The sequence below is a fragment of the Corvus moneduloides genome, chromosome 13, assembly GCF_009650955.1.
Source record: "Corvus moneduloides isolate bCorMon1 chromosome 13, bCorMon1.pri, whole genome shotgun sequence".
Lineage (NCBI taxonomy): Eukaryota > Metazoa > Chordata > Aves > Passeriformes > Corvidae > Corvus > Corvus moneduloides.
In genome coordinates this window covers 18,028,079-18,055,271 of record NC_045488.1, presented here as the reverse complement: position 1 = coordinate 18,055,271, position 27,193 = coordinate 18,028,079, and the positions used below count along the sequence as shown (strand labels likewise).

At 44.6% G+C, this 27,193-nt stretch overlaps 1 protein-coding gene across 1 annotated transcript in view; it reads right to left on the bottom strand.

Annotated features, from left to right (window-relative positions):
• PSTPIP1 (proline-serine-threonine phosphatase interacting protein 1) overlaps positions 1 to 22,864 on the bottom strand; it is a 52,030-nt gene extending 29,166 nt beyond the window's left edge. Inside the window, exons 1-3 of the mRNA XM_032122514.1 lie at positions 22,411 to 22,864; positions 5,590 to 5,690; positions 1,684 to 1,758 (exon numbers count right to left, since the gene is read on the bottom strand). Coding sequence (XP_031978405.1) covers positions 1,684 to 1,758; positions 5,590 to 5,690; positions 22,411 to 22,443 — 209 coding nt within the window. The 5' untranslated portion in view covers positions 22,444 to 22,864. The remainder of the gene's footprint in view (positions 1 to 1,683; positions 1,759 to 5,589; positions 5,691 to 22,410) is intronic.
• Between the last annotated feature and the right edge of the window lie 4,329 nt (positions 22,865 to 27,193).

The following is a 27,193-nucleotide window of genomic DNA, read 5'->3' as shown; positions in this document are numbered from 1 at the left end:
GAGGATGCTGGATGAGAAAGAGCCAAGTGTCCTCTCTGCTTCAGAACGGGCACAGTGAGACACTTTCTCTGATAAAAATATCAGTGCAGAGCTGGTCTCTCTCCAGCCAGGTGTGGGTTATGGAAACACAGTAAATCAGCTCCATAGCACAGCTTTGTTCATGTATTTAGCCTTCCCTCCATGCCAAGCTATAAAACTGCTGGATCAAAGTGAACTGGGCCCAAGTCCAGACTTCCCCCAGCTTGAGGGGAACTTGGATCCATATCCCAACACTGGGATTTGGCTCTGCCTCTAAATCAAGCTCTCATAATCTCTTAGGAAAAGTCAGACCCATGAATTGTCCACTAAGTCACTGAAGGGCAGCCAAAGCTGCTTGTTGCTGAACACATTTGCTCTGCCTGCCCTGTATTGCCAGTAAAGGAGTTGAGGTGAAGTCTTTCTTTAATCCTGGAATGCTGATTTTAGCCTTTGGCTTGAGAAGAACCCATCCATCCTTAATCTGATGTTTTAATTCCCGAATATTTCTTCTTCTCCTTCCTTTTCACCAATTAGGTCAGTGAACTGAGATACCAGGAAGGCAGAAGCCATCTCCTAGGTCTGTGGTATCCCTGGGTGCTGCTCAGGGGCAAGGCAGAGCTGGAGCACTGGCGGGGGAAGCCTTGCCTGTTCTCTTGGCATCACCCAGCACTTGGAGGGATGCAGCAGTGTCTGTGTCAGCCTGGCTGTGCCACCACCAAGTCACATCAGGTGATCGCTGGCACCTCCCTGCCATGGCAGTACAAGGCTTTGAGGTCAAGTCTCCCCATAAACTACGAACAGGGAACCACACTTGCACTGGGAGTGATAAATCGACGTGAAAAGGAGACTGCAATTAAGGAATGAGATATGGGATGGATGAGGGTAGCAGGCCCCAGGGATCAATAGAGCTGTTTTATGTTTAGATTGAGGTCTTCTCTTTCAGTCTTGTCTTCTGTGACCCCACACCTTCATCTTCAGCCACCTTATTACTGTATTATTACTTGTTACAATAATGACAAAATGTCTCATTATTGCTGCTGCCATCAATAATAGCAGCAGTTTATCAGCAGTGTTTATTAAGTTAAATTCCATACCAACATCTATCTTTCCCTCCCAACACAATTTATACATGATTTAGGATAGTAATGGAGGAGACAGAGAAAAATATGTCATCTTAGTGTATTTCAGTAGTTCCATTGAATTATTTCAAATTAAGTCCCTTCAAAGAGATTTAAATTTTGTATTCCTAAGCTAAGCCTTTTTTCCTGCTGCAGCAGCTGATTTTTGGGGTCTTTGTTCTGTCACAGTCTCTCAGTGTTCATCAGCTTTCCAGAATTGTCAAGCCACCATCCTAAACATTTCACAACCTTTTCCTTTCTCTTTTTTCCCCATCACTTAGATGGCTTTTGGAAACAAATATTAAACATTAAGAATCTTGAAATTAAAAAAAAATTCTCAGGAAAGGACCTACTGGCAGTTTCCAAATAGACACTTTGTGAATCCTACTGTGAAGGACTGTGATGTTTCCCCACTTTCCCTGTACATTGTGAAGAGCTGTGTAATGCACTGAAGTGAGTGGCTGTGACCACATTCAGACAAAACACAGGAGTCTGATATTTCCTCCAAAATAATTTTGTTTCCACTAATAATAAAAGAATTCCTTACTTGATTTCTGTTTGTCCTCCTGCTTTTCGGGCGATTTGAACCAGCTCTTTCCCATATCTCTCTTCTGCTTGTGCTCTGTTAAAAGAAAACTTTACTCAATTTTTCTTAGTGGTACCAGGATCACATTTACACTCATCTTGTAATTGTATCTGAGGTACAAACCATCAGAAATTGAACTTACTTCATTTCTCGATCTCCTCAATCCTAGTGCTGTTAGTTAACCTCTGAAATATTTTGGGTAAATTATTTCTAGAAGAAATGAGATAAAAATGACGCCCATTTTCGTGGCTTTGATTACTGTGGAATGCTGTGTACAGCTTTGCCCCCAAAACACAGATCCATGAGGAGAAGGAGGTGAACAAAGACAAGGTGAAGGTGTTCAGAACAGAGCAAAAGGAACCTAAAAATGACAGCTAACTTGATCCATGAAAACACTGGCTGTGAGGGGAGTGAAGAGTAGGTTCCAAAGGATCCATTTCAAGAGGTGTTGACAATAAATGGGAGCCAGGGGTAGCAGGAGTATTTCTATCCACTAGAAAGATGAGGTGCTGCTTGAATAGCTGCAGTGGAGCCCGAGGGGGAAGGAGCCTTGGTAGTTGTGTGGTGAGGTTGGGGCAGTTTTGCGGAAGGAACAATATGCAGGATCTCACTTAATGGGGAACTGTAACTGGTGACTCAGGAGAGTGGTTCTGTTTCTATGGTTAATAAAGAAATACAAATATTCCTTTGCTGATTTCCCTTCCCCCCAGCACTGGAGAAAACTATTCTCTTTAAAAAAAAGTATTTGTACTAAATGTGTTACTTCCTTTCTCCTGAGTGCAAGACCAAGGTTGGAACCAAGTTGTCAGTCTTTGAGTAGCTGCTAAAAACTATTGAATGGTCAATAATAAATAATGAGCAGATACCCTGGTGCCAGCATCTGAGGAGAGGGGTGATTTCATTTAGGGTAAGTCCAGTTCTCAATAGCAGTTTCAAAGCGTTTCAAACCATTTTGGCCGGAAACTTGGCACCTTAGAGAAACACACTCTTTGTTCAAAAAACAAATTTGATGTGGGTTCAAGGCCCTTACAACCCTGCTGGGTTTTAGTCACATCAGTCTTCCCACTCGGCCATGAGGTGCTTTGTATTTCTCTTTTATGAGTTCCAGCAGTTTGAAGTCTGCTGGATGTGCTGTCCTCCTGCACTAGGAAATGCTTTGCTTTAGTGGAGTGTTCCTACATCACTGCTTTGGCATTCCTGCTACAGGAACAGGGTGCAAAATATGGTGACAGGCCACACTGAGGCACCACTTCTTTTTCATGTTAGATGAATGAAGTTTCATCAAAATGGAAATACACTCTAGACACATAATGCTGCAGAAGAAGAATAGATTAATTTTCTTCTGATTTGAGTATCAAGAAACACTTTTGTGTCAGAGGCTTTGTTTAGTGCCAGTGCCTGTACATCAATGAGAATTAGTCCAATGCTGCAGTCCAACTTTGCTTGCTCAGTACACAAGTATATCATGGGAAAAAAGTATGGCCAGCTTTTAAGCCAGTCCCAGCTCCTGAAACCTCAGGCATGGATGGGACTGGACTAGCCTAGGTCAGAGGAATTTGACAGGAGGCTGATACCATCTCTTCACATCTTGGTGCTGCTTTTCCCACTTTCCAGTACTCCTGCACACAGCTTCTAGGTTTCCCTGCAGCTGTCCAGTGATGGAACATACTTTGTGTTTTAAACCCGGGCTTTGTTCTGGAATACAACTTTCTCACTCCCAAACCTCTTAGGGTCTTCTCTGGGCCAGTTAGGGGGATTTGTGGTTGGAAAACTGATCGAATGTTAGTGTGGCTGTGGCCAGGGCCAGGGCAACTGGTTTCAGGGTAGCTGTTGCAGGAGTCCTTGTTGATACTCCAACATGAACCACATGGTACGGGCAGCCCCTAGAAACAGAGGTTCATCCCATCCTTTGATCTTCTCCTGGGTCATTCCTATGAATGATGTGAGGACAAGCTGAAACAAACATCTGCCAGCAATAAACTGGAAATCATATCTTCAACTCAGTGCCCAGTTCTCTTCTCCTTTTCCTCCCCCTCAACATGCACGTACACAGACAGGCGCACACACGTACACACGCTCTCTGGAATGTGTTGGGGATGTAAAAAACCTCATGGAAACATTTGCAAAATGACTCGACGTGTATTTTTTCTTCTTTGTGGAAAGAACTTTGTGCCTCCACCACAATCCAGGAAAAACCTCATCCTGCAACTTGCAGAAGCCTCTGCAATGTTTTGGAAGGAGCACAGGCGTGTGTAGCATCCGATGCAGAATTGCACTGCCTGAGGCCTGCAGTGCAGTTCTGGTCTCTGCAAGTCATGAGGCACAAAGGAGCTATTTTAAACAGCTGCAGCTAAGCTGCCATCAGGAAGATGTGACTTCAGGACTGTGTGACGTGTGCGAATATAACAGGCTTCCACTGGCAGTCAAGAAAAGCAACTGAAAGCTTCAAGTTTGGATGGGAAACTTCACATGCTGTGAAACAGCCACCTTTGAGTCTGACAGCTCACACCCCCTTGTAAGTCCGAGGGCTTTAAAATTAGCCTTCGGAAAACCACCCTAAACCCAAAAAACTAGATGGGGATAGCATGGGAAGAAAAAGCAGGCTGTGACTGAGGAGGGCAGAGCAATATCCATAAGGTAACAGTGCTGAGATGAGCTACTCTGGGATTGCCTGCAGGATATATAATCCATATTGTGTGGTCTTTCCTACATGTCATGTGTGAGCATGTATGTGCCTCACTCTACATGCTGAAACTGTTGAAGCCACTTAAAAGCAGAACCAAATTTCAGAGATATTTTCTAAGTCACACCTACAAAAATGAATGGCAAAGGAGCCAGAGCAGCAGTGTGATATTTTCTCACCCACAAAATGGTCAGCTGGCCATAGTTGCTGTTGAGCAGCACCAAGAAGCACATAAAGCAGGGACATAAACTACAACATTGTTACTTGAAGCCTGCTAAGGTTGGTGAATGACACAGACTAGTTTGGGTGTCTGGGTAAGGCTTTAGGTAGCATTTTATGTAGCTTTGTAGTTGAAAAACATCTCATTTTTGGTACTGGCAGGAAACTGAAACAGTGCCTGTGGCAACTGTTCAAAGCATGTTCAAAGAGAAACAAAAATGTGCAAGTCATTTTTGCCCTGCAGATGGGGAAACTTAAAAATGCTACTTGTGGATGTAGGTGCTACTGTGTGATTCTGGACCCATAATGAGGGGTCTTAGTGGAGCTCTGGTGTCACTGTTGAGGCGGTCACGACACACATGGACAGTGCCTTGGATAAAGTGCAAAAGCTGTTTATTAAACAAAGCAGCCTCTTTTATACGCTTTTTTGTATGTTGTCATTTGTGTTACAGATTCATTGGCTGCTAAGCTACTACAATAGACTTAGTGGCTACTACTAACTAAAGCATATAGTCATTGGCTACCTATGGCATAAGCGTTCAAGCATTCAGAAAAATAACAGGTGCAGATATGCTGCAGTTTTTCTCCTTCTATTGTTCAACTTTCTTGCTTCTGTTTATACTATATTCTTATGGATAAAAACTAACTGCTTTTCTTCTCACGGGCTTTTCTCACAAATAGAAGTTAACCATGTCCAAATTAAGGTCTGTGAAGCCTGCAGACCTGCTGTCGGCCTCAACACTCTGGCTTTCTGACTCCTTCAACCTTCCCTTCCCTTCTCAAGTCTTCAAGATTTCTATTTGTTGTCTTCACATCACAAGGCTGGGATTCAAATCACTCAGGCTCATAACACTATGTAAGCTCATAACACTACCAAATTGAGAAACAGCCTCCTATTCCCTTCCAGATGCTAAACGACACAAAAAGGAGGCTGTTCACACTTTTTTCACTCTTAATTTTCATACCTCTGCTTGAGCAAATCCTCCACATCTTTGCACATCTTCTTCCCCTCCAGTAGCCGCTGTACGAGCACCTCATAGCCGGTGTGGAAGGTGAATTCCTTGCACTGAAAACAGAAAGAAAAAGTAGAAACTGTTAAGCACATCAGTTCCTCTTACCTTAATTCTAATTCTTATTTCTTAATTCCTCTTACCATATTTCTAAAAAGAATGGTCAGAGTCAGCCCAGTACAAATAGTGACCTATGGGGTAGTAAGTGTGCCACCTGGTCCGTGGTGGAGTGCTTTAATGGGAGGATTCGTAGCACAGGAAGACAGGATTTCTGTGTTCTACTCCTGGTCCTCCCACTGCCTCACAACAGGGTAAGGACAAGCCATTTTTCCACGGAGAGCCTGAGTTAACTAGTACATAGTGATAATGTTACTGAAAATGTAGTGGTGAACGTTTTCTGAGCTTTATGTTACAGCATTATGGTAAAATCACGGGCTGTGAAACCATAAAGAGAAGGAGTGTGTTCCTTCCCTCCAGCAGTTTATCTACAATACAAGCCCTTATATATGAACTGAATGCCGTTTATACATCCATCCACTGTCCCTAAGCAGTTACCATTTAATAAATGGGTTACTTCATCGCTTTCCACCACCACTGTGAAGAAGACAGCTGTTTAAGTTTTGGTACTTGGAAAAGATCCTCTGGCAAGCAACTGCTGGGCACTTGAGCTTGTGGCTTTGCTTCCTTGTTGCTGGGACTGGAGAGGAACAGGGGAGCTCTGGGGATGAATGGTTGTGGTTGATGGCAGCCTTGGTGCTGCTCACAGAGGCCTTGGGCCTTCTGTGGAAATTTGCAGATCTAAGAGCAGGTTTTTTTGATTCTTCAAGAGCTTGGATAAATTTCTGCAGACAATCCCTGTAAACCTACAGGTTGTAGCAACATTTCTAGTGCTACAGTTCAGTCCATTGTAGCAGCCATCACCCCTTAAGAAACAGGATCTCAAGCCCAAAATCTTAGTTTTCCTAATGTTTCCAAGGGCAATTTACACACACACATAGCAGAGAGGGATCCTGCTGTGAAATAAATGAGAAGCAGGAAGTTTTGCCATTCAGAGAGGAAAGTAGGAAAGGTTCTTGATAATACCCTGGCAATGGATCCAGCATTTACTCCCTCACCCTTTTTTGGGGGGGAAATTCCAATGGCAGAAGGCATCACCACTGTAAACAAAATTACTATAAATGGCTCCCTCTGCCTGGCAGAAACTCTGGTCAGATGCTTCACAACCAACTCACAGCCCCAGCATTTTAACTGTATATTTTCAGGTGCAATCGGCTATATCCCAAAGCCATGTCCACAGCTTTCTTGTCCCAGAAATGCTGCCCATGAGGTAAGTGAAAATATTCTGTGGGTTGGTATAACCCCAGCAGTCAGCCACTGCCACAGGCATCAAAGGGAGAGTGATAAGCTCACTGTGAAGTTAGTCTGCCTTTCTGTTCAAGATCTCTCTTTGTTCAGTAAATGCTAAAATTCCCTTGGTGTCTTTCCCCACCTCTTTTAAACTGGCACAGTTGTTATACCGAAAGGATGACAAATTCTTTATGTCTGAGAGAATGCTTGTTAAATTCTCTAAACAGACAATGCAACAACGACTTGTTATCAACCCAAAAACACACACACAAACACAACAGTGTGCTGGGGGCAGCCTGATGGGCTGAGCCCATCAGGCAGTTTCGTCAGGCCCCTAGAAGCATCACTGCCTCCCAGGTTCCTCTGGGTTTTGCTCCTCTGACTGGCCCTTGTAGAGGGATTTGGCTCCTAAAAAAGGACCTCCTACCACAGACATCCATTTAATCTATCTTAATTTTGAGGGGCATTCATCTCAAAATGTGCTATATTGTCCTCACTCAGTGCTCCTGAAGAATGTGGAGGCCCTGTTTCAGAAATGCCAGGGTCTGAAATCCAAACCAGGGCTGGCAGGCAGCAGCTCTGGCTGTGCTACAGAGCACGGGCTACAGAGGGAGGGAGAGGAAATGCCACAGCCAGGGTGAGACAACTGTGAGCTGCTCTGGTCGCTCATCCTGCAGCACTGCTTCTTAATTTCCAACCACAACGGAGCCATAAATCACTTAGGCCTCATCTTATTTACACAAATGTTTCCCTTTCATTTCAACAGCTCTATTTCTTCTTTCACGTGTTGTACAACGGCATCCCCTCTCAACCTCTTCTTGCACCCAAACAGACCTCCTTTGCCCTTTCCTGACATACTGCTCTTTCATCCCATTGATTCCTGTGTGTTGTTATAGCACCTCTTAAAGGCTGAATAAATCCCTGTTGGACAAGGATGATGCTTTACCACTCCAGTAAAGACTAAGTGATGCTTTGTACCATGGCATTAATGTCTGCTCTCTAAGAAACACTTTTGGCCCATCAGAGGATTATATTTGCCTTCTTCCACTATCAAATCATAGCAGTGGCACTTAAATGAACTATGATCTACAGATATATCTGCAATTCTCTCCTCTCCTGCTATTTTATTCAACAAGGTCTCAGAGTATATTGGATTTTTTCACTACTGATCTCTTACTCCCATTTTGTACTTTGAAACTCTGTTTTTTATCTGTTTTCTGTTACCCCAGGCTTGAAGGTTATCAGATACCTCCTGTACCATATTTCATTCTGTTTGTTTCGAGCACAGCTATTTCCAGCCCATTCTTCATGTCTTATGGCAGTATCCAGCACCTCCTGCAGATCAGTGTCTTTGCCCACTTTACAGTTCTTCCCCTGCTTTGTTCAGTCCCATTTTTTCTTATCTAGTTTCTTAAGGATTTCATGTGTAGCACCATAACTGAGCCCATATTTTCTTTGTCAAGACAATCAGACAGCAAGATTGTATCTCATTAAACAACCGTCTAGCCTTGCTAAGCTGTCTCGCCTCTATTCTATTTTCCATTTACCATTTTGTGTTATAATTAGCACCCGCATTGAGTGGTTTCGCAAAGGGTGTTAAGCTGCGCTACTCAGACAGTGCTTGGTACTTCTCAGAAGGGATTTTGTAATGATTGTAAGAACTAATGAATAGCCAAAGAATGAATTTTTTTTAAATTTTCTTTTTAGAAATTAGAAAATATGCTTTAATTAGAAAATAAATATAGTCATTAAATGTGTAAACATCATTTGCTTATACTAAAATCTAGTTGCTTGGAAGAGGGCGATTTGACTCATCACCAGTAATTTCTCTCCTTGCCAAGAAAGGGATTCTGCTTAGTCAAAGCATGTGTGGCTGTGAAAGAGGATTTAATCCTTGTTACTAAAAAAGATTAGTTATTCCTTGTTGTCCAACAGGCCTATAATCACCAGTAAGAAAGTGCTTGACACAGGGATTTCAGTGTTGTGGGCAGAGTCATGTTGTCCTGAGATTCACCCCCTAACTCTGCACGTGTGCTCTGCTCTCTGCCTGGGGATTTTCTTCTTGTTTTCTTCTTGAAAATCGCAGGTAAAGGAGGGACAGGCTTACCCCTCCTCTGCCCAGTGACAAAAGTTGTTTCCCTCTGGTGCAATGGTTCCTTCAGAGACAAAAGAAATGTGAAAGGGAGTTCAGTTATGACTGAAACCTACAACTTCTGTGCTCTAGTTTAACCAGAACAGCTTTTCCTAGAATACTTGAAAGGAGGCATGGAAGCCTGCAAGCAGAGGTGATGACAGTAAACATGCTGGGATGCACCTTCTTCTTTCCATTTCTTTTTCCCTCTGAGGTTAACAATGCTGCTCCCTCCCATTAGCACTTTCCTGTGAGATCTGTGCCTTGGGACTGTGCCGTCCCTCCTGGTAGGAGTTTCTCCGTGGGTAACCACACAGGCAAATGTCAGGAGTTAATTGTCAGGAGAGATTATTCAGGGCTGGCTCTGAGCTGGTTTCTGCAGCCATCAGGGAGCGGCTCCGAGGATTTTGATATGGTAATGAAGGCTGCAAGGGAAGACTGGTGGTGTCAGTTCCCTGCCCAGAGGGTAGAAAGTACCAGGATTGCTGGGGGGTGACATAATTTTTTCTTACCTCCTGGTGGCACCAAGCTGAGTAACCCTGTGTCTTTAACTCACTGAGAATCAGCCCTATTCCAGAACACAGCCACTCTGAGCCTTGTGCTGCTGGGTGCCCAGAGGGAACTGAGAGGCTTTTTGAAGTGCAAGAGTTTACATTTTGAAGTGACAAGGCTACTATTACTATAATATCAAGGAGGAAAGAATACAGTGGACTGGACTGAAGGAAAACTATCCAAATTCATATGCAAGGCACTCACTCCATGGTACACCCTGCACATCCAGCTGGTGATGGTCAGAGCGGCATGAGCTCATCAGGTCATTGTGGCTGTGCCATGGCAACTGTGGGCTTTTCTGTTGTGGCTGCTTTCCTTGGAGCGTTTCTAACCATCCTGGCACCTGGCTTGCTCATCCAGGACTTTATTTAGAGGTAGTTTACATACCACAACTGTACCTCTCCCTGCTCCTGCAGGATTAGCTGGCTTGGCAGCATTTTAGCATCTCCCCCAGGGCAGCCTCTGCTGCTGAAGCCGTGTGTCCTGTTTGGGGAGTGCCATGAGCTCCACCCGGGCTTGCTGCAGTGCTCTGGGAGCTGCAGCGCTCTGGGAGTTGCAGCGCTCTGGCAGCTGCAGTGCTCTGGCAGCTGCAGTGCTCTGGGAGCTGCAGCACTCTGGCAGCTGCAGCACTCTGGGAGTTGCAGCGCTCTGGCAGCTGCAGCGCTCTGGGAGTTGCAGCGCTCTGGGAGTTGCAGCGCTCTGGCAGCTGCAGCGCTCTGGGAGTTGCAGCACTCTGGGAGCTGCAGCACTCTGGGAGTTGCAGCGCTCTGGCAGCTGCAGCGCTCTGGGAGTTGCAGCGCTCTGGGAGTTGCAGCGCTCTGGCAGCTGCAGCGCTCTGGGAGTTGCAGCGCTCTGGGAGTTGCAGCGCTCTGGCAGCTGCAGCGCTCTGGGAGTTGCAGCGCTCTGGCAGCTGCAGCATTCTGGGAGTTGCAGCGCTCTGGGAGTTGCAGCGCTCTGGCAGCTGCAGCACTCTGGCAGCTGCAGCACTCTGGCAGCTGCAGCGCTCTGGGAGTTGCAGCGCTCTGGGAGTTGCAGCGCTCTGGGAGCTGCAGCTCTGCCTCTCAGCAGTAAAGGCCTCGTCCCAGCATCTCCAGCTGCAGAGCCTGCTCACCTGCTCCCTGTGAGGAACTGGGTCCAGGGGGTAACAGGGAGAGAAACCCCAGGCCACAGCACGGCAGTGGCACCACCCTGATGGGGAAGAAGGGCTGGAAATGGAAAAACTACACAGCAGACACTGGGTGCATTGCTCAGTACCCAGCAGGACAGTGCTGAGCTATTGTGGTGATAAACACAGCATCAAAATCCACACACATTACCTGCTCTGCACCTCTCAGGTGGGCCTGAGTGCCAGCAGGCCTGGCACGAGCACTGACAGCTAAAGCAGAACTCGCAGGGGTTCTTTCAGCCTAATCATCCTTCATTTAGGAATTATTTGAAATGTATTATCTGCTAATATTCAAAAAATCTTTTAAAATCCCACACTTTCTCTTAAGTTTGAAAGTATTTAATTATAAAAGTTCATTCCTTGTCTTGGTTCCTAATGATATTTTTCCAAAGCTTATATCAGAAGTGTTTTCACATGGTTTTGGACTGAAAATGCTGAATGCTGCTACCTGATCCAAATAAACTTTTAACATAGATTTTCAAAGAGAAAAATAATTGAAACTGAATCTGTTGTGGGTATCTTTGGAATTTTTCTCTAAATCAAACTTTTTTTTTGCCTCGTATCTTGTTTAGTTTAGGTGAGCTTATAACAATTCTAGTAAAATAAAAACTTAAGATCCACTTTTCCAGAGTCAAAAAGGAAATAACTACTGGTGTGAGGAGGAAGTTTAGGGAGAACAGGGCACAGTGAAGTTTTGAACAAGCATCATTTTGACAATATCTTTTTCAACTGTCAGAAAGAAATTCTTTCTATCCACAGTGATATCACATATGATATCTCAGTCCTGGACTGAAAGTAAGTTTTCTGACTGAATTATATCAATTAATTGCATTCTTGCATCATACCACTGGGTACTGGCCCCGAGTGTTTCTAGATCTTGTTCCCTTGATCTGCCAGTCTCCTTGTCAAGTGCTCTGCCAAGGGCTTCATATGTGTAGATGAGCAGCAAACAAATCTAAGAGGCAACAGCCAAACATGACTTAGAACCTCCAAGTACATTGGACTGGATATTTCCTATCATGCCATTGCTTTTTACTGTAATTCAATCACTTGCTTTGTGTTTCATGGTTTTTTCCCCCAGTATACTGATTTACCAAAATATGAATATTGATCTAATACTGATACCCAACTGAGACGGACAAAAACTCTCTAACAGTTTAGAGTTAGAAAGTGTATGTTTTATTTGGCGCCAGGCACTGCGTGGGATGGCTCCCTAAGACACAGGGCTCTGATCCAAGCAAACACGATACCTTTTATTTCCAAATATTATGAATATCCAAAATACAAATGCATATTCATAATGTTAACACCTCCCATTCTCTGCTTCGTATGGAAATGAGCTTAAAATGTCATTAAGCATGCATAGTGTGTGTCCTGAATTGAGTTGGTGGTCTTGAATTGGGTCAGTGGTCTTAAAAAGATGAAGTAACCCATCTTCCCAATTTTGACCTTTTCGCCTCTCTGAACTTTAACAATCCTAATAACTTTAGTGACCTCTAAGTTTCCTCTTGCATGACTTTTGAACGGGTTCCCACCAAGGGAGGAAATTGGTAATTGTCCTTGTTCCCTACACCAACTTATCAATGTTTCTATTTCTCATTCTAAGCACAGCTAAGCAAACATACAAAAGACAGATCATCAGTTATTTGGCAATCAGTTACTAACATCTTAAAACCTATTTCAGGTCCAGCTCTCCTAACTATTTTAATTAACTCTCACTGGGCCCAAGTTCTTCTTATTCTAACTAATTTCAACACAGCTAGCCTATAACTAAAATCTTTATGTTTCTTCTAAATATGTTTCAATACTTAAAAATTTCCTCGTGTTTCTAGAAATATATTCCTGTTACGAAGTGTTTTGCAAAGTTTATTGCTGTCTTCTGCACGCTCATGCTCTCCTGAAGTAAACAGGACAGCAGTGAGCACCACTACTTTGTGTGTGTGCTGGCCCAGAGAGTGCTGAAATCCCCTGTCCAGCTCTGCCTGATGGGGCTCAGGGGTGCTGGGGCCTTCGTGGCCATGCTGCAATAAGAGGTGGTTTGGTGCTGCTTCCTGTTACACAGCTGCTGTCCCAGCTCTGCTCACCGCAGTGCCACATGAAAGAGCCTTTTTTCAAAACTAACCCCAGCTTCTCAGCCTGGCCCTCCGCTGCCTGGCCCTGGGAATGTGCCAGCAGCTGAAAAGGCAGCTCAGCAACCCCATTCTGAGCTGAGCACACACGTGGGGGAAGGTCACCGTGCCCAGAACAGAACGGTGTTGCATCGGAAACCTCTGACCGAAACGTTCTCTCCTGACCAGTGCTGGGTGGGATATGAGTCCTTTTACATAAATGTTCATGTCACAGCCAACTGCTTAATGGGTTTAAAAGCACGTGCCCATGCTGTACTGTGTAAGAGCTCCTTTTTCCTATTGGCTGAAATCAGTTGGAATGGATGGGAATGTGATGGCTGCTTGTGCTTCCCAAGACTGACTACAGAATTTATATGAGCTTAAAAAAATTTTTCTTTTTAAGTATTGATTTTTTTTTTCTCACATAAGCAGAAAAGGCAAGGAAGAGTAGGTGGGTTGAAACTGGCTGTATAAGATCTCTGTCCCTTCTTGTAAATTCACTCTTTGTGTATCAGAAATATAAATGGTTGCTTAGGATGTAGGTAGGGAGATTTTGGTGATAATTCCAGGAGTTGGCTTGGGCATTTTGCAGAGGAGGCTTAGTCTGCAGTTTGGCTGCAGCCCGTTACCTAAATCTGACATGCAGTGCTTTTCATAGAGAGCAAATGGTATTTATTGCCAGGCAATAGCATAGAGGTGAACCTTGAATGGGACCCTCAAAAATCAGAAGGGAAAAAACACTGCCTCTGCAGCATTCCAATTGCTGGGCTGCTAGACTGCCTCTCCCACTGCCCCTAGCGAGACTCTCATCAAACTTCAAACCTGCAGCAGCTATGACACTCAGAGATACAGCTGAAATTGAGATTCACAAACTGTACAATAGCACTGCAAATGACATCGGGCAAAACGGTCGCTCCCCAGTGGCCTTCTGCTCTTGACCCTGCGGGTTTTCTCTGAGAAGGAAATGGTTGATTTAGAGTTCTGCTGACAGGGGAATTTGCTCCTCAGCTTCCTGAGCCGGCGCCCTCCTCACTGGCATCCCGGACTGCTCATGTGTTATGTATTAGGCATTCTTACAGTCACAGCATATTGTTTGGTTCTCTTCACGTTTTAATCACCCCCTGATTTGCACAGCTACAAAGTGATGGCTGCACAAAAGCCTTCCTCCCTTTTGCAGGTGGTTTGCTGGCTGGCAGACTCATAGCATATAGGGAATAGCCTTTGGAAAGTCTCAGTTCCAGTCTACTAAAAGGACTGCTTGTGCTTATTATCTCCATTTTAGCTTCCCTTCTTAATGATTTGATTAAACATTATTCTGAGTCCAGTTCAGAGCCCCAGTGCTCCTGTGCTAGCAGAAGGAGAAAGAATCCAGCAGACAGATATGCACCACAACAAAAAGCATGGCAAAAAACTAGGAATCCATTCAGGAAATCCATATAGAACAAACTTCTGGAACACCTCTGTGATGGGGATAGTAAGAAATGGGACAGGAGGAAGCAGAATGCCTCACCAGTTTTAAATGGGAGTTTGATGTGGCTACATGACACCTGTTTGAGGTGGCAGCACCCCTTTGTATTTTCTCCATGTGGTGACTTGAGACAACAGCTAAATCTATAAATTAAAGTGGCTTCTCCTTGGGAGCCAACAGAGAGGCCAGAAGTGAGGATTTGTACCTGTCTTTCAGAAGGCACAGCACTGTTGCCATGGTGCTTCTGGAACATGACAGATAAACGTGTCAGTGGTGAAATCAGATGTTCCTTCAGTCTCCTACTGAATAACATTAGCTACACAAGAGAAACTGGAAGAAAAATAAGGAGAAATAGAATCTTTCAAGTAGAGGATACTTCTGTTTTACACAAAATAATGGTCAGAGATTACTCTTGTTTCTATTCCTCTTTAGTTCATCCGCTTCCAGGTTCCTTCTCTGTTATAAGAGGGCTCCCCTCCTTGTACAAGCACCATGGGCTCAGTCCCAGACCACAGTGAGTGAAACAACCTAAAACAACCCCAACTTGGTAAAGCACAGAGAGAGCTGTCAACCAACCACGTCTTATAGAGCCACTGTGTCTTTCTCCTCCTTGTCTTAAAATGCTTAGAATTGTTTCCTGTCAGTCCTGGAAAAGGCACTAAATAAAGCCCACTGCTGAACCCATGCTCTACTTCTCCTGTGAGCCAAGCATTTTGTTACTGGTGTCTCCTGGCATATAGGGAAGGGTAAAACTTCAGGAAATATTCCCAGAGTCTTCCTGTACAAGGGGAATGAATTAAAGATTTACTTCACTTCTTAGTAAAGATTATTTCAATAGCTATGTGTTACCAATTCCATTTCACAAGAGATCTTTGCCACCTAAATAATAATTTTCAACATATCCGATTACTCAATATGGTGCAACATTCTTACACTCCGGTAGTATCTGGTTGAGACACTCCCCTACCACAGCTGCCACACCATCCCCCATCTGCTGCCTGTACAGGGAAGAGGAGTTTCATTTTAACCTCCTTTTCCAGCTGTTTTACTTGGGGGTGAACCTCGTGGCATGAGAGAAGGCATGCCTGGACTCCAGGCTGCAGGCAGTGGCTGTGGGCAATGAAAGCTCCAGTTCCTGTTCCAGACTGTGCCTCCCCCTGCAGAGCTCCCAGAACCACAGAAGGGTTTTATGAGCCTGTTCTCCTCTTCTTTGGTTAGAAAATGCACCTTAATTCTCCATCTCCAGAGAAAGCCTTTACCAGGTGTGAAATTTTTCATCAAAGCCCAGCTTTATCTTCCAAAACAGCACTCCTACTTCAGTAAAACTGTGTTTTCCCACAAAAAAGATTCTGTCAGAAACTCAAGTCCTAACCAAATGTGCATCCAGGGTCTTTCAATGGCAGGGGCCTCCTTTCCTTCTCCTGGTGCTCCTGGGGATTTCCATCCTGCTGAGCAGCAGCCCCAGGGCTGTTTTTCAGTCCTGACTTGTTAATAACCCTTCGGTAATTACAGCACCTACTGCAAGTAGCATTAAGTGATGAGACTCAGACCTAAGGGCTGCTGACCACCTATTTTCCTTTTTGTCTTTGTCCCCACCCTTTATTTTTTATTTTTCTTTTATATTAGTAATAGATTAGGCCTGGACAAATTGAGAGCAGCATGAAATAGCTTCTTTTAAAAGCTCTTACTTTAAAGAAAAAAAGCTTGTGTTTATTTATTTATTTGCTCTGAATGGAACAATAGGAGCTGGTATCTCTATGCTAGCCCAAGCTGGTACATTTTCACTTAATTCCTAAGACTGTTGCCTTTCATTTCGAGCAAAGATAAAGTTGCATGAAGAGCTATGTAACTTTTCAATTCCTCAGTCTTGTTCGGTGACATTTTTCCACCACTTTAAAACAGTACTAACCTCCATTTACAGTAAGGGAGCAATTCTTTGGGGAACCAAAAAGCTGTTGGGATCCAGATGCATATTTTTCAATGTGGGTTTTTTCCTCACCTTGACACCCTGAGCAAGACTGAGTGATCGCAATACAGAGCTGTGCCCCCAGCCCTCACCTCATCCCAGCCTCAATCCCCAAACCCCTCCTGAACAACACGGCAAACTTTGTACATTATTGAACGGTGGCTGTTGAGAAAAGTTTTATTACAAAACCTAGATTAAACTGGAGATGAAACTAGTGTTTTCTGTGCCATCTGCCCGCTAGAATCTACCTTGCTGTGGCAAGGCATGGAAATGAAATCAGAAAGGTCTTTTTGAGCTAAAGGAGCTGAAATATAACCAAGCAGCCTAACTCGCCTGCCATACAAGCATCCAGTGTTACTGGATTGAAATTCCAGGTGCTCCCTTGTGCCTATGAAGCAGCACAAGTTCAATGTCCCCAGCCAGTGACTGAAGAAAGAGAGGCAGCTCTGTGCTGCACTGCAGGAGTGTGAGCCTTGAGGGAGGAAAGGGACAGGCAGTGAATCACCCAGTCCTGCCAAGAAAAAATATGTTGAAATGAGATTCATAGGGACACTGAGATTCACCCTGGAGAATCTGTGATCGGAGGAGAGGCTGAGGGCTGGCACTGCTCAGCCTGCAGAAGAGGTGCTCAGTGTGTATAAATTCCTGTGGGAGAGAGCAGGGGAGATGGAGCCAGGGCTTGGCAGCAGTACCCAGTGACAGGGCAAGAGGCAATGGGCACCCATGGGAATTCAACAAGTCCTCTTTAATAAGCACAGGAAGGTTTTTGCTGTGAGGGTGATGAGACACTGTAATGGTTTGCCTGGGAGGCTGCAGAGTCTCCATCTCTGCAGACACTCCAAGCTCGGTGCTGAGACCGGCCCTGTGCCGGGCGGGGGTTGGCTGGAGACGTCCAGAGGCCCCTTCCAACCTCAGCTGGGCTGCAACTCGGCCTCAGAAAACACACCTCAGTGGGCTGCTCTAGCAAGCCAGGGGACACCCTCTTTGATTCCTCTGTGAAGCTCCATTTCAAGCTGTGTGTGACAAACACTCTTTAGGTGGTGTTTGTCAGACATGACCGTGTACATGTGGGCGAAAAGAGTCGATGACTCACCTATTCCGTATTTAAAATACATACTCATGGCACACTTAAAATTGGCATAAATAAGAATCCTCCACTTCTCTGAGCCCAAGCAAAACCAACCAACTTTTGCAGAGTAGCACGGATCAAAACAAAGCAGATACAGCTGTGTAAAAATATTAACAAAGTTGTCACGGTGACTTACTTCATCCATCAACAAATTTTAATAATCAAAACCCCTCAGCTGCAGCATGGTCACCAGAAAATTGTAATAAAATGTATTTAACTGTCTAATTGTTTCAGTCATTGACCCAAAATGAATTCTCTATAAATCCATTAATCTAGTGTTAGTTCATTTGAGCTTCATTTTAGCTGTTGTGCTCTGCTCAGAAGTGAGGTGTGAAGCACCAGTGTTTCCATAGCCACAACGACTAATCAGCTTTTCTACTTGTAATTTCCTCTGGTTTCAATGACTGTTGTGATTGCCCCACCTCCACCCTCCCATGGGTGTGTCTCATTGCCTCAGTGAGCCAAGTGCCCTTCCCAGAGCAGCTGGGGGAATGGAGGAAGAAATTACATGAAAAAAAAAGAACAGAGCAGCCTCTTCTGTGGAGATGAAGTTGACCTCACAACAAACACAGACATCAGCTGGGCAACCAGTTCAACTTTTCCAAGCTGGTTCCCCCTTTATTCCCTATTTCCACACACGTCCCACAGCGATGACTTGACCTGGATATGATCAGGGCTGTGGCCATACACCTGCCTCTGGAGTTCAGGGAGATGCAGGACCATGGCCATCATCTGCCTCTGGAGCTCAGGGAGATGCAGGACCATGGCCATCATCTGCCTCTGGAGTTCAGGGAGATGCAGGACCATGGCCATCATCTGCCTCTGGAGCTCAGGGAGATGCAGGACCATGGCCATCATCTGCCTCTGGAGTTCAGGGAGATGCAGGATCATGGCCATCATCTGCCTCTGGAGCTCAGGGAGATGCAGGACCATGGCCATCATCTGCCTCTGGAGCTCAGGGAGATGCAGAACGTGCTGACAGCAGAGCCTGGCCCACCTGTGTGCTGTTGTGCAGGGAGATGATTTATCTTAATCTTCCTTGTGTCAGTAGGGACAGATGCAGCTGGTGCAATGCCATTCAAATCAAACTAGGTGGGATCCACTTGCAAAGCTGGGATGCCAGGCTGGAAGATTTGCCAGCCTCATCCCTGCCTGCCTGAGCTCAGCCTCAAGGTGCTGGGCTGGCAGGAGCCTCCCCAGCTCCATTTCCTCCCAACAAACCTGCCCAGTCTCACTTCCTCCTCACAGACCTGCTGCAAAACAACAGGCTCTGCAAAGCTCAACCTCTACAGGAAAGCAGGGTAGCTCCTGGTATAATAAACCTTCCTATTTTGAGTAAAACAATTGATGTTGTATTTCTTCAGCATGTTGCCTAATAAGTTTAGGAAATAGTTTTACTGTGGCTTTTATCATCTCGGCACTCTTTTTCCATAGTTAAGACTCTCATGAGAAGTTAAATTATTTGTGACGCTAATTACATCTTTTTTTGGCATATATAATAGACCATTGTGTGAAAAAGCTACAGTAGGAGTTGAGAGACTCACCTACTAAGTCAGCTTTGTGCTAAACCTGAGGCTGAACATAGCCTGAAATCAAAGCAAGAGGGATTAAGCATCTTTGTAACAGTCCCTGTTCCTGGAGCACTTCCATGGCTCCCACTGCTGCAAGGTCTGACCACAACTTCAGATCCACAGGCAGGGATGTGGAAAGGACCAGCCCACAACAGGGCAGGGGGCAAATCGTGCCAGCTCGTGTTCAAGGCCTGCTTCATATTTGCTGGCCTGCATCTCCCCAAAACTTTTAAATGTGAGCTGTGAGAATCCACAAGCCCTGAGCTAATCCCACAGCTGAGAAGGAACAAGCATTTCACACCTCAAGCATTTATTTTTAAATCCTAAGTACCTTAGGAGCCCATGACACATTTTCAGGATTGACTTGGCTGCTGGAGTTTGATTCAAAGCTGTCCGAGGGAATAGATTTGCTCCCACTCGACTCTTAGCCTGTCCCAAAAGCAACCAGCTCCTTTGAAAGTTTCCCATATTCTCTGTTCCCAGGTGGGTATGGCAAAGCCAGGAAGTGGTGCCAGTACCTTCCTATCTCTTGGCCAGAAATAGCTGCATTTCAGGGGTTGCAGCTGCAGTGTTGAGCAGCAGGTTGGAGGGAGACTAAACAGAAGGAAATGGCAATGACAGGAATTGCAAAGGAAAAGCAACAATGATTGCAAGAACACAGTGAGACTAATAAAGACACGCAGTATTTGTGACTGATAGTGGATAGTGGTTTTTGTATCAAAAAAAAATTACTGTTGCTCTGCCTGTTAACATATCCCTGTTAGCATGAAACTCGGCTGGTATCGCACACGCACTCCCCATTAACATGGGAATTTCCCTACCTGTCTCACATGATGCTAGAGAAGACAGGTAACATCTGTTAGGCTTGTACAGCAGCCCAGCAGAATATTCATCCATCAGCAACTACCCTGCACTGGCTATCAAACCTGATTTAAATTTTCATCTCACTAACGTTTTCCAAAAAATATTATCAGAGGATAGAAAACTTCTGTTAAGCACATTTTAGTGCAGACTTTGAGCAACTTTCCCTTAAACCATTACAGAGTGTGTGGAGCATATAGAAATAAAAATTGTAATTAAAAAGTACGGAGGTTTTAGCTCAAGCCACGCTACAAAGAAAATAAAAATTGAACAAAATGTGGAAGTACTATCACTGCTACATTTAATAGAGGAAAAGAGAGGATAGAATTTAAACCAATTATGAGGAACAATTTGCATTTTCCTGGAAGACAGCACACCCTGCTCTTACAAAGTCTGGAGAACTTTGGAGAGGAATGAATGGTGCTCTTTCTCTGCTAGTTGGGGGAGATCTCCTGCTTTTAGGGTTTCTTTGCATACTTTACATTGAGGTAGGTACTGAGGAAACCCCTGTTTATCCAAAAGTTTACTGATGGTGGAGCAGGGAGTTGTTGCTCCGGGATACCTCATCAGAGTGAAGTACAGGGAGGGGTGCAGCGGGTCCTTGGGCAGCAGGGAGAGATGAGGGCTCTGTACTGAGGCACGCACCGCGGGACAAGCACCTTCTGGGTTGCAATCAGAAAGGCAGTTGCCGTTCATGGTACACACCAAACACAGGAGATAATTGCTCACTGAAGCAAACGACCCAAATACATTTTCCTCTCACAGCAGAACCTTATGAATGCAAAAATAATTGCTGATCTTGTGATCTGGGGGGCAAGCTGCACACTTGTGCTGTGTTGTGCAATATCCTGTAAATTTTCACTTTTAAAAGACTTCTTATTGCATAGCTAAAGCTTCCATCCCACAACCAGATATATTTCTGCCCTCTTAATCAAGCTGGGCAATACAACATTTCCAGCCAAAAAATATTAAATCCAAATATGCTTTCCTTTAAATAAGGCATTAGCTTCAAAGCTAAGCAAGAATTTGAGTCATGGTAATGTGACTAAGCACAGGAGAGAAGTTTAGGGAAGAGCCATGAACAACCGGCCTGGCCAGATCGTCAGCTGGCATTAATCACCCTCACACTACTCTCATAGCTTGATTTATTCTCCCTAAAGACTAAGACATTGAAAAGTAACTATACCAAATGTACCAGCCCTAAAAGTCAGGTGGCTTGTTTTCCAAGAAGTTCAGCAGTGCAAGGGCTGAAGCTCCCAGGGGAGCACTGGCCCACAGCTGTGTCCCACCCTGTGCACTGCACTGTGCAGTCAGTAGGTACATAAAAGAGGAGAATCTAATGTAGGTGTGGTCAGGCACGGTTCATCCTAACATCAACACTGACTTTTGTATTCCTCATTTTTATTCTTTTTAACTGTTCAAATCTAGTACTGGAGTGGGGGTGGGGAGGGCTTCCTGGAAGTTCCCGGAGGATGGTGGTTCATTGAAATGTGGTTTTGCCTCTGCCCTTCTGTTTTCTACAAAGAGAGGGTTTACCCTGAAGTGTGGGTGGAGATAAAAGAGAGCACAAGCAGAAAGAACAGCCAGGAAATGGCGGGAAGAATTCATATGCCTTCATGTCTTTCTTTAAGTCAGTCCTAGATGCTGGATAAATGATTGCCCAGACAAGAGGCAACCACATAACATCCTGTTTATTCAACTTAACAGCGTTAGAATTTTGATTTTGAACTTTCATTTTTCAGTTGCAAGAGAACCTCGGATTACCCTAGCAAAAGAAATGACTAAGGTCCTTTTTCCTTGTGACTGCAGGGAAAGAGCTTGAAAACAGGAGACCAAAAGGATTTTCAAACAAAAGTCAAATAACAAGTATGGAGCAGATCTTCTTGTTCCAGTATTTGCTAGTTTTAGGTCAGCTGTGAGTGTTTGGGCTTAGCTAAGGAGTGCCACTGCTGGTCCTTTCTAACCTGTGCTGCCTCACGGGTCCTGGGGACTGCATGCCTGGGAGTGCTCCTGGCAGCAGGGTTGGAGTCTGGAGGGAGCTGAGCAGGAGCATTTTGCTCGCAGCTGCTGGCTCTGCTCTTCACCAAACAGGAGAGAATTCAGCCTATAATTATCAACAGCTCACCTGCTGCAGGAGCCTCTCCTAGGGCTGAGGACACTCACTGCAAGCAGGTTCTTAGCACTGTGAGACAAATCCGTGTCCCTTTCAAAAGCGGTTTCTGGACCTAGCACAGGAACTGGGAATGTTTATGGGACTGGATGTATTCTTTACACTGCATCCTTCTTCCCAGGATCAAACATACTACCAAACACTATGTTTTTGGTTGGAGACAAATTTGGATTTTTACTAAACTAAATTTAGAACACAGAACAGCATTAAATTAGTTTTAAACTATATATAGAACCAAGCAGTATTTTAAAATATTTAAAAATACAGATACATTGAATATAGGAAACACATAGTAAATGCTCACTTACCCAAAAAGCATCTTTAAACTGCAGCTGGGTCATTATTATTGCTCTGTGGAGGGGTAGGAATCCTTCAGTAAGTCCTTTCTGGGGTGAGAGTGGCAGCAGGCACAGCTCTGAGCCTCGTCACTGCACCCCAGCCCAAGCAGAGAGTGCAGCACATCCACAGACCTGTCCCTCCTGAAGTCAGGCTGGTGCCAATAGCAGTTCCAGGCAGCTTAGAGAAATGACCTGTGGCTCTGAAGGCACAAAGGGCAAAAGAGCTGTTGCTCACACAGAGACTTGCAAGTGCTCAGCACCCGCACCCCAAACCTGTTTCTCTTCTGGTAAACAGTTAATATTGAAATGAGGAAGCAAGGAGATGTCAAATGGTGTCAGGCTGCTCCTTGCCATGGGTGCATGTGAGCGGACAGGAAAAAAAATAGAGGGGGAAAAAAATGCACTAAGTTCGGTGACACGATCTGATCAGATACAGGAGCAGAGAGAACAATTAAAATGCAAAGGAAACCAGCACAATAAAAAGAGGCAAGTTATTCTCTAACACTGTGGTTTTGCAAAGAAAAAGAAGCAAAAGAAACGTAGGTGCCCCATTTCTGCAGCACCTTCTGGGGCTGGCAGAGGCCCATGCCTTTACACACGGGAAGCTTAGCTCAAAGTTGCATTTTGCAGCTGAAAAGGCTTTTCAGGACTCAGGTTAAATTAAGAACCCTGAGAAATGTGCAGGTGTCTGCACATATTTAGATACCTGGATGTCAATGTACAGAACGCTCCCAATTTGCATGCCCTCATGTAAATGTTCATACGAATATGCAAGATACGTGAAATTTAGAAGTAAAATTCCAAGTCTTGAAAAAAAAAAAAAGGTAGGAGTTTGTTAGCATCAGGACCTGAGTGAAGCCTCACAGACCAGTGAAGCAGTAGCACCAAGACCACACCCAGCACCCCAGTGACACCACGTATTTCAGGTAGCTCCCCAAATCAGGTCCTCCAGTTGTTACAACACAGCTGCAAATACCTGAGCACAGGGTAACACTTCTAAAGCTTCCCTGAAAGCCTCTCCAAAGTACCTGTCCTCCAGGTGAGGTTGCCTATGTTCACCTTCTTAGGATGTTTTAAGCACTCTTAAATACCTGTTTTTAAATACTCACTGGTATTTTTGGGGTGTAGGAAAAAAAAGAAAAGAAAAGCAGTCCTATGGTTGTTGCCTATGCAAAAGCTGTTTTTCCACACCAAGAACACATCAGGACTTACTTATCTACAACTGATTGACGCTGCTGCTGGGTGTTGCTGCTGTCCCCACAGCAGCAGCCACCCGGGCAGATCATTCAGGAATGGGGAAGTCCTGCAACTTCCCTGGTCTCCAGTGGGACACAGGGCTCTGCTCAGAGAGCTCTGCAGCATCTGAGGGCTGGAGTAATCCGTACTCACTCCATGGGCAATTTGTAGCTGGTGTTTTGAAGAATTTGCGAGGTTCCTTCCTGATGAGCTGAAGAAGACAGAAAATGTGCAGGGACTTTGAGAGGGAAAATGAAGTTTAAGCAGAGGAAGGCAAACAAGAATCTGGAGGATAAGAGGTGTAGCAGGAAAAAAGCATCATTGCATGAGAGTGGGAGAAGGAGAAATATGAGGGTTCACTTGCAGAGTGTTGAGGAGGAAGGAGTGAAGCTTTCTTCCAGAAGGGAAATTTCCTTGAAAAAATGTATTTTGAAGGCATGGGCACTAGTCATGCTTGATCTGTATGCAAAAAAAAAAAGGATCTTTTTTAAGAGTGTTTTATCTCAGTCCTTCTAAACCTAAATGTTTCCTGTTACTATTTCCAAGTTACAGCTGTGTTTTGAAACCATCTTTGCTGCTGTTGGGGTTCATAAAAAGGCATTGAGTGTATTTTGGCCCTCCCAAAATGATATGCTACTTTCCTGTTATTTTTAGTTTGGCCTCCACCCACAAAGCCAATTATTTCACTGAACCTCACGCTGGGCTCTGTGCCTGCATCCATCCCACCCAAGAGCTCCACTGTTGCACAGCAGCTCCCAGGGACGCTCTCTCTCGAACACCATCAGCACGGGCAGTTTACTTTGTGCTGTGGGTGAGTTTCTCAGAATAGCCCAGAGCAGGTCTCCAGGTATTTTGATGAGCTGTCAGGGAGTAGCTGGTGTGAGTCCCAGCCCTGGCTCTGATGGAGCAGAGCTGCTGGGCAGACCATCAATCTGGGTCCCTGCTCACAGGTCCTGGTGGTGCTGGGTTATGTCCATAGGATGCTGTGTCGTGAAGGGGCAGCCAGGCTTTGCAGGGCTTTAGAACAGGGAGAAAAATTTCTATTTCCCTGTTCTCTAAATAGGAACAGGACATTGAGGCCTCCAGTTCTGAAATGCTATATCTCAGAACTGGGCTAGTATCTTGATGTGAGTGGCCAGAGTTTTACGAAGTCTGGAAAGGCTGAGCCTGGGAGGGAGCTCTGTGGGGCTGAGAGCAGGGAGCAAAATCAGTGAACCTCGCTAGGCTATGAACTGCTGTAATGCCATCTACTGAAACCACCTTGAGCATCCTGCAAATTCCCCTACAAAAGAGTGATGTTGGTACCTTGGCGCCAAGAAGCATTTTAGTGGGCAAAGGGCTGAGACTTGTCAGGATGTTTTGGAAAGCTGCAGGGCCTTTCAGCTGCCCTTTCTTGCTCTTTTAAAGGGGATTTTAACCTGACCTGACAGGCTCACTCAAATTCAGCAGCATCAACAAGGAGCCTTAAGTGGAACTCTTCCCTGACAGCCACTGCATCTCCTTCCACCTCTGCTCTTAGAAGCTAAAAATCAGGTGTTCTGTTTGATAAGGCCAAGAATATACTTCCTGAGGGTTTTTTCCCCAGTAATTAAATTGTTTGGCTGCAGAATGTACCATTTGAATCCATTCTGTAGTGAAAAGTGGTAAGTCTGATTAAAAAAAAAAATTGTATTAAAACCCCTCAAATTTTCTCATTCTTTAGAATGGAAGTTTCATTTAATTTTTAACTATATACTGCTTTAAGCAAAGCTTTTTATCAGGGATTTGGGTGGCAGGTTTGGACTTGACAGTAGGTAAAATATGAAAATAGCATCTACAAACATTTTTCTGTTCATCCAGGACTCCAAGCAAGACATTCTTCTGAGTAAATGTTTCTGATTTTGGGGAGGCTGATAGTCGACAGTAAACGTTTTATTCTACATAGAAAGAGGATGAGGGAGTCTATGAAAAGTATTAAGGTAGAATATAAAGAGTTGCTGAATACTCAGATAATCCAGGTGTTGAGCTGGTTGTAATTTTCAGAAGTCCTCTGGTATATTGTGGTCCCTTGGAATGGTTGTATGGGAAATGAAAATGGAGACTCGAAGGCACTTGTGCAGTCCTTCCCAGCCTTCATAACTGTTCCACCTGAGACATGGCTTCCAAACGATTGCTGTAGTGCAGCCATATCCAAATTCCAACAGCCCAGCCTCTGGTGTCTGTCTGAGACCCACCGGCTGGGGACAGCAGCAGCAAGGAAACTACTCCCAGAGGAAAACCGTGGCTAAAACTGACACGGTTCAGCTGCTGAGCTGTGCCTGCTGTTCTGTTTCTATACAAACGGATCTCTGAATTTCCATGTGGGAAATGTCAGAGGATTGAAAATTACCCACAATCATACCCATTAAAAATGTTTCAATCACCTTGCTTTCTGTGAGGAGCCAGTCCCTGTTCCCATGGAAACAGAAATGGCAGCCTCCGAACATGCAGCTTGGTTTGTTCCAGCTCCTCTGGGCCATCTGTGGCTGCAGCTGGAAGCTGGTTCAGCATGGCCCAGGCCCCACACCAGGGCTCTGCTCGGCTCTCGAACACACTCCCTCTGCTCCTGTTAGAAGGAACTGCTGGAACAGCCTTCCAAAAGCAGTCTCACAGTGCAAGGCAGTCCTGCTGGCATTTTGCTTCAGTAAAATCAATAATTAATATAAAGATTAATTGCACAGGTTCTGTTCTTACCTCTTATCTAATGTTTCATAGCAGTTTCTAAGAGAGGCCATCTCAGAAAGGTGGACCCTGTTCTGCTGTTTTATCCAAGATCATCAGCCTTTGCCCTAACCATAAAGAACATGAATGGATTCCCTCTAGAATTAACACTGTGATACTTTGTATATAATAAAACTATTGTTTGTATCATAGAAATGTGAGATCTTTTTGTACTTGGTATGTGCTTAAACTATACTTACCCCTGAAAATGTTTCAAAGACAAAAAAAGGAGAGGAGGAACTGTGGAAAAGTGCAATGTCACCAGAGCCTTGAATAGCACAAACAGGATCTGATTGTTCCTGGGAGAAAAGTAGAAGTACTTTGTGAAAGAGAAAATGAAATTATTTGGGTTTTTATCCCCCTCTTCTTGTCATAAATTCAGGTACTGGCCGAAAGATGTTTTTTATTTCTCTGACACCTTTTGAATGCTTTATCAATGCACTGGCTTTCTCCATGCCTTAATTCAAAAGAGATCACTACTCATTTGCAAGTACTGCACATTCATTAGCCAAGCACACAATGCTTGTGGTGCTGAAGACATTTCTATGTCTCAGAAAGGACCCTTGGATCTTTGTCTCAAACATATCATCTCCAGCAGGTCTGCCTCTGGACCAAATGTCCGTTTTTCAGAGATACAGTGACTTGTTTAGCATCATGGGAGGCAACAGTTTAGATTCCTTCAGCATATTTTAGCAAATATTCTGCATATGTGCTCATTTAGAGACACCACCAGTCACTTTATATATATATATTTTGTTTTGTTTTAGTATTCCTGGGC